Source organism: Bolinopsis microptera, chromosome 2, assembly GCF_026151205.1.
Source record: "Bolinopsis microptera isolate Bmic1 chromosome 2, MBARI_Bmic_1.0, whole genome shotgun sequence".
NCBI classification, from domain to species: domain Eukaryota; kingdom Metazoa; phylum Ctenophora; class Tentaculata; order Lobata; family Bolinopsidae; genus Bolinopsis; species Bolinopsis microptera.
Window position 1 is genome coordinate 16,974,534 of NC_087073.1, and position 11,061 is coordinate 16,985,594.

Genomic DNA, 11,061 nt, shown 5'->3' on the forward strand with positions numbered 1-11,061 from the left:
CAAGTCTGAACTTCATAATTATGAAGTTCAGACTTGAGACATGGTTGTGAAAGTAGTCCCAGCTTTATAGGAGTACAAATTTAAGATAGAAATTGCCAAAAAACCTTTTTCCGTCTGCACAGTCCTACGAGTCCCAAAAACGTGGATTTGGAGACGATAATCTTCATGCATGAAAACTTTCACTCGTGATCTTACTTAGTAGGTACTCACCGCACAAATGAGTTAGATTATCTCTGAATTTTATTCTTCTTTTCTCTTCTTTGTCCTCTTTTCTCGATCTTATCAATAACAAGTAATTTCTGGACACGAACATTGTCATTTATTTACTGACGATAAATGTAGGATAATTCAAATAAACACGAGGCTAAGTATTAATGTATTCTGGGTAAAATTATCTTTATCCCGGTTGTTGCGACAAGTAAAAATGCTCTTATTAGGGAAAGGAGATTACTCGACGTTTCAATGTAACTACATCGTATTCATGATCTCAAATTATTTGTTATATAGTAGTGTTGAAAGTATTAAAAGTTTTAAAAACGTCGAGTAATCTCCTTTCCCTAATAAGAGCATTTTTACTTGTCGCAACAACCGGGATAAAGATAATTTTACCCAGAATACATTACAACAATGCGACTCATAAATAATACTCCAATCCGGATTTTACACGCTAAGTATTAAGTAGACAAGGTACCTACGGTTTTAGAAAAGTTACGGTAAAATTCACAACAGGTCAAATTATCTGAAAACATCGGCCAAAGAAACACTAAAAATGATAAATTATGTCAAACTGCCCCAATAAATTAAAGCATTGCAGGCTTGCAGCAAGCCGCTTGCTATCACCCCCGTAGAAATTGGGTTGTCGGAATACCGTCACAATTTATACATTGTTCTCATTTTCCTACCACTCCTATAAATATCTATATTTCCCTTTTGTTTAAAGAACATCTGGCTTCTTTCCCTGGACTAATGTTTAAATTATAGATGAAAAGTACATATATGTCTATATGTATTCGTTATTCTTTGTAGGGGATTACATATTATGTTTTTGTTCCGACCAGATCTCGACGGTATTTGAACAAGATTCGACGGTATTGAAACGGTATTAAGACGGGACCAATAGCAATGCTGTTACAATTAACCATGTCCTAATATCCTAGTGAGCTAGTGCTAAGTGCCGGAATGCAAATAATTCACCGTCTAAAAACTCTAAACTACTTCAGATGTAAACCAGACTGCAAGCAAGGTTGATTACAACAACAAGCTTTTTAGCAGTTTAGATCAAACACGCGCCGAATCATTGTGTTGAAGCCCCATAAGTACCACTAAAATTGTTCGGTGCTATAACAGTGTTCTGACTAATAAACTAATAAAGCACTGTTAAACCTAAGAACTTGGCTCAATGAATATTTTTAAACTTAAGTACTTAGTTTAACCTACTCCAAATTTAGAGCTCCTACAGTCCACTACACCTTGAGCGGACGTCAGGCTAATTAATAATTATGTACGTTAGTCCACGAAACCTTTGTGGTACTAGAAAAATAATTACGTTCACTATTTCATAGATGACAGCTAGGAAGTTTGAAAGGGATCGGACTCAAAAAATATTTGCCGTACGATTAAAAGCTAATACGGGTCGAAAAAACTACGTTATAGTCAGAGTTATGAGGAAACTGATTCCACTTGTGATCTGGCAGTATACTGACATTAACCTACTAATTATAGATATCGGCAGACACAACAATCTCATTCACTAATCATGTCAATAAGTTCGGTAACAACCATAAACACGCATGAGTGACGTCATATCATTACCCAATTATTCAATGTGATTTCCGGGATTAAAACCGCACGATTATTTAGAGATACATTTGCACTGCAGTGTGTACCAAGTCTAAGACTGAGTCTGCCGAGTCTTCAACAGAGTCTGTCGAGTCTTCAACAGAGTCTGTCGAGTCTTAAGCAGAGTCTGTCGAGTCTTAAACAGAGTCTGCCGAGTCTACAACAGAATCTGTCGAGTCTTTAACCTTTTAACAGAATCTGTTGAGTTTTTTAAAAAATCTACCAAGTCTATAAAAAAACTCTAGTCCACCGGTCATAATGAATTTCTTCACGATAAGATAACAAATGACAAATAAAAGGGTCCCTCAGAGAATATCAAAGGATATAAAAATACAGCAATTCAACCACAATTACAACCTATCCTATGGCGACAAACCACAATACAAGTACGGAGCAACAACAACGAGAACACAGCAAGCTCCATATTGTCATTCAGGTCACCAGAAGGACACCTAGTGACTAACAAAAGAAACCTCGGATCAGGGTAACATGACCTGATGTGTAATGGCCTTATACCGGCCACTGGATCCGTAGTCGCTGGCTCGAGATAAATACCACGCCTCCTGCTGATGCCGCTCCTCGGACGTGGTATTATTTCACGGATCCGGTTTTGTTTCCATGGTTACCGCTTTTGTTTCCATGGTTACCGCTTTTGTTGCCATGGTCGTTAGTGGCTGACCAGACCAAGACACCCTGGGTCTGTGATCCTTCTTTATAATTGCTGGTCAAGTAGCCGGACTCAGCTGTCAGCTGTGGGTCTGTGATCCTTCTTTATAATTGCTGGTCAAGTAGCCGGACTCAGCTGTCAGCTGTCGAGAAGGTCCTTCTTTATAATTGCTGGTCAAGTAGCCGGACTCAGCTGTCAGCTGTCGAGAAGGACGTTTCAATTGGAACATATGTCTCATGTGTTAGAAAATACCAGTCAGGTATTTTGTGAAACTATTGTGAAACTATTGTGAAACTATTGTGAAACTATTGTGAAACTATGTAAGTCTAGGTTTTATAACCTGGTTTAACCATGGTGAGACATCACATCATTGGAACACAAAGATACTAATCGTGTCTTGTGAAAAGTGAAAATGTAAATAACTAAAATTTAAGGTAAGTAACAGTACTGTGAAACATCGTATGCTTAAACTACATATATTTATAGACCGTTTATGTGCTTTTACAGATTATTTGCTGTTACCTGCTTTATGGTATGTAAGTACATAATATCCAGTTTCTAGAGAAACTATACCAACCTTCTGGTCCTACTGTTACAGGTAAATTGAGCAACTTATTATCGAGCATGTTTATATAGTTTTTATAGAGTTATAGTAGCATTATGGTGAACATCAATCGTTCTGGTGTCTGTGAACAGTACTAGATTTATAGCTATTATAACGTGCGATATGAAATCAACAAGTCAGTAATGATGGCATTCAGCTGAAGTCGCCCCAACTAGTCGGGTCACAAGTACGTCATTCTCATGTGTACATAACTACCATCAAACTATAAGTAGAACGTACGAAAGTTGTCGGGTCATTAAAATTTATAATTACTTCAAGCACGGTTTTATGCTGCTCGACAAAAATATTAGGCTTGAACACCCATTGACTGGCACCTTGAGCTAGTCCCCAATCAAAATGTTTCTGTAACTAAATCTGAGTCTTAGTATTAGGATGCAATGAAACTATCAGACTACGATTAATGGGGACTTGCCACCCCATGGCAACATTAAAATTAAATTTACTATGTTACATCGTTTCCTCAATAAATGTAATAGATATGTAGAGTTGTAATTTTAATTAGTTTAAAACTATAAAGTCTTAGAGCTGACTGCTTTGAAGGTCAACTTTAAATATTTTATTAGTTTATTTAACAAAGCCTACACACATGTGTTTCAATAATATTATATGCCAGCAATTTAAATTGAGAACTTTCTACTTTCAGACTGTTTGATTTATCAATTCATTCCACCGAAGATTTCATAAGAAATCACATGCCATTAAAACATAGGCTTTTATTATCTTCAAGTCTCACTGCTGTTTAATTAACCCTGGTCAACCGTGAAATCACCTGACATGGATATCTGATATTGTAACTCAGTATTATATTATACTATCTCATGTCCATAATAGAAACTTAACACTCCTTAACACTCCGTCCAGAGCTGTTTCACATATAATGGACATCTAGTCACCATTTACATTTTAATCGGGAGAGAATTTCATCAAGTGATCACTGCACCTGATGCAAGGATCTGTTCAGAACTCAGGTGCTTTTCCACTTCACGGCCTCTGAATTATGCAGAGATGTCTAGAGGAATAATTATACATTATATTTTAAGTATTACTTAGCATCTTGTAATGATTTTACCCGTCTGAGAATGCTTAGTGGACAGGTGTTGCTCAGTTGTCTGAGACTAGTGGAAACTACATATAGGTTACAAGGAGGTGAAGTTAGTAATAGCAAATCACAGCAGATCACGAGAAGTTACCATTGTTGTACAGGGTGGGCCAAAAGTCAGTGTGCAAACGTTGGGTCTTATACCTCCGCTGAGTTTTATATTTGAGAGCTGTTGCTTTGCAGAGTTTTATATTTGAGAGCTGTTGCTTTGCAGATGGCATACTGTACTTACTGGTGTATGTATAGCAAGGCAGTACACGAACAAGTGGCGATATATTTTTTATTGGGACATCACGTATAACAGTCAGTTGCGCGTGGTCCGAGAAATTGCAGCAGAATTTGCAGGCTTAACTTCGACAATTACCAATACGTTAAATTTTCGAACAATGGCTATTTCACCTCATTAAAACATTCCATTCTGGTTTCACTTACCATGACTTACGACAATTAATGTAAAATGCGAATTAAAGTCTGGTTATTTAAAAGTTGTGACTTAAGTGTATTACTATTTTCACTTACCACACAACAAATGTGTACTACTAGTATCAGCACTTACCACACAACAAATGTGTACTACTAGTTTCAGTACTTACCACACATGTGAGTCAGTATCTCCCTGAACTGGTTGCTCCTCTTCCTCTTCCTGGATCTCACATAAAGCATATTCTCTGAACAGGGTTCCGCGAGTCAGCTAACTTCAAAATAGCACTTTAAATTCTAACATTTTATACAAAAGCAACAACAAGAACTAATAACGGAAAACAACAAAGCAACCACCAAGATACCACGATACAACACACAATACGTTATCTATCCAGCAGTTGCTTCTAACAGTTAAATATTAAAGTTAGATTCCAGGAATCATGCCTGACAAGCAGTTGTCTGACAGTGCAAAAATTTGCGGTTTACAGCGCATACTTACCTACAACTAAACATATAACAAAAGATATTTTCAGTTACAGAAACTCGCGGATATATTCGTCCTCGGAGTCACAGAACTCATGTGTACATCAGTTACATACAAGCTACTCTGCTGCATAAACTGAAGTGGTCACATTTGTAGCGAAGGTTATTTTAATTAATTTTTGACACAGTTACGGTGAATTTATCAATAATTTGTTTGCCCACATTTCATCTTCGGCAATTATTGACTGGCGAATTAATAACCTTTTTCCGGTCTTTATCTGCAATGATGTCACACTTAAAATGTATCTACTTGACCAACGGCAATTCCTAGTGCACACAGACAGTAAACATGACGAGGAGCTTTATCACTGAAACTAAAGTTTGAATATCTCCAGCTAAGCACTCTCTGTGATAAAAATGGTGCCGATATTTGTAGTTTTAACTTTTACAATTTCTGCATGGTGGTGGTGGTATGAATAAAACGGCAAGTATGTTATTTATGGTCTAAGAATGAGAAGTTATCAGCTGATTTTGATCTTAATCTAACTTGACCAGAATATATGAGGCTAACCGCTGGTTGAAGTGCCGCAGGGTAAAACAAAAATGCTGCGTGCTGAAGTGCCGTGGATGAGGTGCCGTGTGATGAAGTGCCGCGAGGAGAGCTGCTGCGTCATGCATTCACAACAAAAAACGAACTAACTCTTTACAGTTGTAAGCACGTTTTAGAGCTTCGTGTTGCTTTACATAACATCTCATAACTATAAGTTCATTAGCAGTGACAAATGTACCCACATTTTGCACCCTGCTGCCTGTTGAGTTTTATGCGGTCTTCCTGGCTTTTGAGAACTGTTGCGTTGCACCTCCGCAAGAATATAACCTACATCTACAATATCATCAAAACTTAAACAATAGGTTACTCACGTATTGATGGCATGGGAAGTCTCTTTTTGGTTTTTAGATTATCGAGGGAGTTCTGTATTTCCTTTTCTGTGCTTTCTTGGATGTCTTTGATGCCGTTTCCTATCGCCACTTCACTTTCGGTCATCTGACCTAAAATTGCACCATGTCAACAGTCTACCGAAATAGAATACAGACATACCAAGAATATCACCATGGTGACAGCACGTATTCATTGCAAGAATATCACCTTGGTGACAGCATGTATTCATTGCAAGAACAGCACGTATTCATTGCAAGAATATCACCATGGTGACAGCACGTATTCATTGCAAGAACATCACGTATTCATTACAAGAATATCACCATGGTGACAGCACGTATTCATTTCAAGAATATCACCATGGTGACAGCATGTATTCATTGCAAGAATATCACCATGATGACAGCACGTATTCATTGCAAGAACAGCACGTATTCATTGCAAGAATATCACCATGGTGACAGCATGTATTCATTGCAAGAATATCACCTTGGTGACAGCATGTATTCATTGCAAGAACAGCACGTATTCATTGCAAGAATATCACCATGGTGACAGCACGTATTCATTGCAAGAACAGCACGTATTCATTGCAAGAATATCACCATGGTGACAGCACGTATTCATTTCAAGAATATCACCATGGTGACAGCATGTATTCATTGCAAGAATATCACCATGATGACAGCACGTATTCATTGCAAGAACAGCACGTATTCATTGCAAGAATATCACCATGGTGACAGCACGTATTCATTGCAAGAACAGCACGTATTCATTGCAAGAATATTTCATAGCCAGTACGAATTGATCTGGTTCTTGAACAGATAATTTCCGACATAAAACATGACCAAATTGATAAATAAGTTAATATTTTAAATGATCTTATTGATAAATTGGCGGATGTAAGATAAGACTACTGAAACATGCACATGTTATCACCATTGTATATCACCATGGTGACACCACGTATCACCATGGTGACACCACGTATCACCTAGTTACCAGGTTACAGTAGCCACTACCCACCTAATGACACAGCCTTGTACTCCATCAACCGCGTCAAACCAGAAAATAATCCGACCAAAGTTAATCTAATATAACAGGTATAAGGACTGACTGTAACGCCTTCCAACTGGCTCGATCTCTTTGTTTTAATAGGCTTTATTGGGGGATAAAAATTAGGACAATTCGCGGTTTCAAAACCTCCGTCTATTGTTCACTTATCTCCGACGAAAATCGTCATTCAATCTGAATTATGGGACCATTATTCCAGCCGGATCTTTGAATGAGAATTGCATAGAATTAGGGTCGAACTAATTTTCGTTTTGGTAATTTGGGTCTCTGGAGAGGGATATTGGAATGAACTCAGCAACTTGCCGCTCTTAGATACGTGGGAGGGAGAACTGCTTATTAACTTAATCTTAAACTGTGTTCGAGGGAAGGGCTCACTTCAGAGGGGGGGGGGGGGGGGGGGGGGCTGACTTCAGAGGAGGATGGGGGCTCACTTTAGAGGCTATTTTTTGAAAAATTGTATTTACAGAGTTGACAATTGCATATTGCATATTGGGGAAGGAGTGTACAAAAACATTTACCATAAGTGCCCTTCCCCTTAACTACTTTAAAAATGGTTTACTAGAAACCCAGTGAGCTTCTACTTTGACATGACATTTTGACAAGAAGGATTTACCCGACCAGCCTGATTAAGAAGTCACGACTATGTGGTTAATAACTACACTGGTTACATATTTACAAGGTTTAGCAGAGCCTACCACAGTACTAGGTTACCAAATATAACGAGCTACACGGTTATGAGCTCTGAGAAGAGCTCCATTTGATAGCATATTTAATCGTCACAGAGTGGAGCTCAAAGTATGGCTTCCTGAAACCGAAGTTGAATAACTTTAAGGGTAAACACATTTATCATTCATCATTGAATTATAATAAGTAGTGAGATTAAATTGTAAGCTAAATTTATGAAATATAACTCTGCTCTTATTTATAATTATACCGCTGGTTCCTTATGATCATATTAAAACCTCATTTGTTGGGTACCCTATCAAATTAGTGACATCGGAGGACAATATATTTCAAATTTTCATTTGTTCGTAACTTTATTCTTTGAGAATTGGCATAAATGCCGATTAATTAAAAAGTCAATTTCAGGATGTAACTTAAGTAGATTAAATTTAATACTTTTTTAGGTAAATTCATGCAAAACTCCCTGTCAATATATATTACCCAAAATTGCCGGTTAATCGCAGAAAAATTAAATTAAATGTAATTTTATCAACTCCTTCTTACCTCAACTCCTTCTTACATCAACTCCTCCTTACCTCAACTCCCTTACTACTTAAGTAAGAAATTTCCAGCATATCAGTGCTCCAAAATTACCTATAAGTTCACAGCACATTAATCCCTTTCCTCCATTTTGAAATGAATCTTCGCTTCTTCAAATAGGGCCGGTGCGTCAAAGTATTTTCCTCCTTAACTTTAGGAAAGTCAAATAGTGCAAGTCAAAATTTTTCTTTTTCTACGTGGAATGTTCTTATAAAGTTATAATTACGTGTTTGTTTCACGCTGTCACCGATACGGTAATTATAATTATAGTAATGTTTCTTGCAGTCCAATAGATAATCAGTATATTTTAAAAAAGTAATTCTAAAGTCCTGGAAATTTAAAGTATCTACAAAACAGCGGAGTTTGCTTGGATCATGGTTAAAGAGGGTGTGGTTAGAAAACTGTTCAGACAGCGCTAAAAATGGAAAAAATTTAGGGCCACAATTAATCACTTAAACAGTTAATGCTAATGCTTGTAGTAGGAGACAGTTAAAGAAAAACTCTGGGTTCCATAAATCGTTTAAAAAGCTTACCGTTTAGAAAGCTAATCTTAGATCTTGGTTGGTTTCAACTTTAGCTTTGCTAGAAGCAGTTTAGTAAAATTGAAACAAGTTGGCAACATTAGGAAACAAATTTGCTTTCCATCAGAGAAAAGCAATAAAAATACTTGACTAAACTAAATCATTTAACCAATGACTCACAATCACACTGGTTGGGAACATTACTGAAAGTGACGCTGGGAATACTACTCCGAGTGTAGGAAGAGTGCCGCCTGCTTGCCTTCTCTGCGCTGCTTCTTATCTTGAAACTCCGGGTCATATCCAATATATATACCGATATAACAAACTTTAACGAAAAAAACAAAATCTGAGTTGTAATTTGACATGCCTGCCAGGTCTCAGACCATGCACCCTCCCAGTGCGGGTCTGATCCAGCATCTAGAGTTTCACAGTCTGAGTAATCTGGAGACCACTCGTGCTGGTATACTACGTCACTTTCATGACACATAACAGGGACACATTTTTAGTACCAATACGGAAGTAGTGAAGGGGCGAGTAGTGGCGTAATGTTACCATTTGGAGCCACTCCCCCCCTCAGAAATTTTTTGGCGCCACTACACACTACAAAAAATAAAAAACAAAGGTCAGGTCTTCTTTTGGTGCCTCCTACAGCTTTTTGCCCCCCTCCCCCTCCCCTCCTTGAGCTTTCTGTACCCAAATATTTATCGACCGAACGTTAAGCTAGCCGGGACATGGTAAATTTCCTGCTTAATAGGACGATTTTTCGTTTAAGAGACCTAAATTTCGGGAAAAAAGCGTCGGCCCCTCTGAAATATTAATCTGGATCTTTTAACATTCACAGAAAAATATCAAAATATGAAAGAGCAAACTAACAAAAATCACAATTTTCCTAGTCCTACATGATCTAAGGTTTCTGATAAGCGGTTATGGTTTTTCATCTGATTCTAAAAAGGTGATAACAATGTAATTGAGTGTAAACCTTGAACTGTCTGATTACTCTTAGACATCAAATTACAACACTAAAAAAAAAACACTACTTCTGTTACCATTCTACAAAGTGAGGGGCATCTGCATGCACCGATTAAAAGAAAAAGAGACAGAAAATAATCATCCTCATGAATGGTTTATTGATAAAGTGCGCTTCATTCACAAACCCAAATTAATTAAGACTTCCCCATAGAAAATATTGTCCGTCCTTGCACCTATAAAGATTCAAAGTCCCGGCGGACAGTGTTTTCCAGTTCTGACAATTACAGGATTACTGATCCCCCCAACAGTAGAATTGTGGTAATACTATCCTGAGCCGGAAGCATATGTTCCGCTGGTGACCTGCAGCTAGTTCCAACTTTAACACTGTTATCAAGCCAGCAGTGAATTGTGACGTCATCAAAATTTTCAACAATTTTTATCGAGTCAGTGAATACAATTACCAAGGATAAGAACAGATAAAAGTAGAACTGCAGTGCACTTTATTACGGACATTGTGCCTGTGGGCCAATCAAACACCTCCATATCATTTGAAAATTAAGCACCAGTTTCTTAGACATTGAAATAAAAAGGTGTAAACGCGGGTATCAGCAGTCAATCTGAAAAAGCAAACAAATTAAATGAAATGAAATTAAATACGAAACACAAAAGCAGTTAACATAAATATTAATCATATTGTAATTAATTCTAATGTAATATGTTGATGTAAATTTAAATTTACAATGAAACCACAAAAATGTCATGCTGTAATCGTTAAGATTTAAAAAGTTAAACATTAAAATATAGCTATAGTCCGTGTATGGACTACTCATGATAATCGCAGAGCTCCACATTATATTATATCCTCGTCTTGTGAGAATAAGGGATTAACATTGTCAATATTAGAGCAGCTGATTCACTGAACCAGGGCCCTTATCACCTGGGTAAGTATTATTTATACTATCTCGTCGTGCTCCTATATACTTATATAGCTATCAGAAGTTTCATTTATTGGTTTGGATCTATTTCCCGGTGATCTTTACGGTAACTGTAACCAAGTTTATTACTTGTTCTTGATTGTTCTGCTGCGCATTTTAACCTCACTGCATATCTTAAGTCAGAGTGTCCAATTCTGGTCCCAAGATCTGGACAAGGCAC

General features: G+C 37.3%; 1 protein-coding gene across 3 annotated transcripts in view; it reads right to left on the bottom strand.

The window, feature by feature from the left end:
• Positions 1 to 9,330, bottom strand: part of LOC134811249 (arylsulfatase I-like) — a 37,757-nt gene extending 28,427 nt beyond the window's left edge. Inside the window, exons 1-2 of one of the 3 annotated variants that reach the window (XM_063818021.1) lie at positions 9,118 to 9,330; positions 6,058 to 6,186 (exon numbers count right to left, since the gene is read on the bottom strand). In XM_063818021.1, the coding sequence (XP_063674091.1) occupies positions 6,058 to 6,186; positions 9,118 to 9,235 (247 nt within the window). In that variant the 5' untranslated portion in view covers positions 9,236 to 9,330. Of the gene's footprint in view, positions 1 to 4,823; positions 5,067 to 6,057; positions 6,187 to 7,105; positions 7,189 to 9,117 lie in introns of those variants that run through there. The other 2 variants (XM_063818019.1, XM_063818018.1) reach the window with 2 other exon arrangements.
• Between the last annotated feature and the right edge of the window lie 1,731 nt (positions 9,331 to 11,061).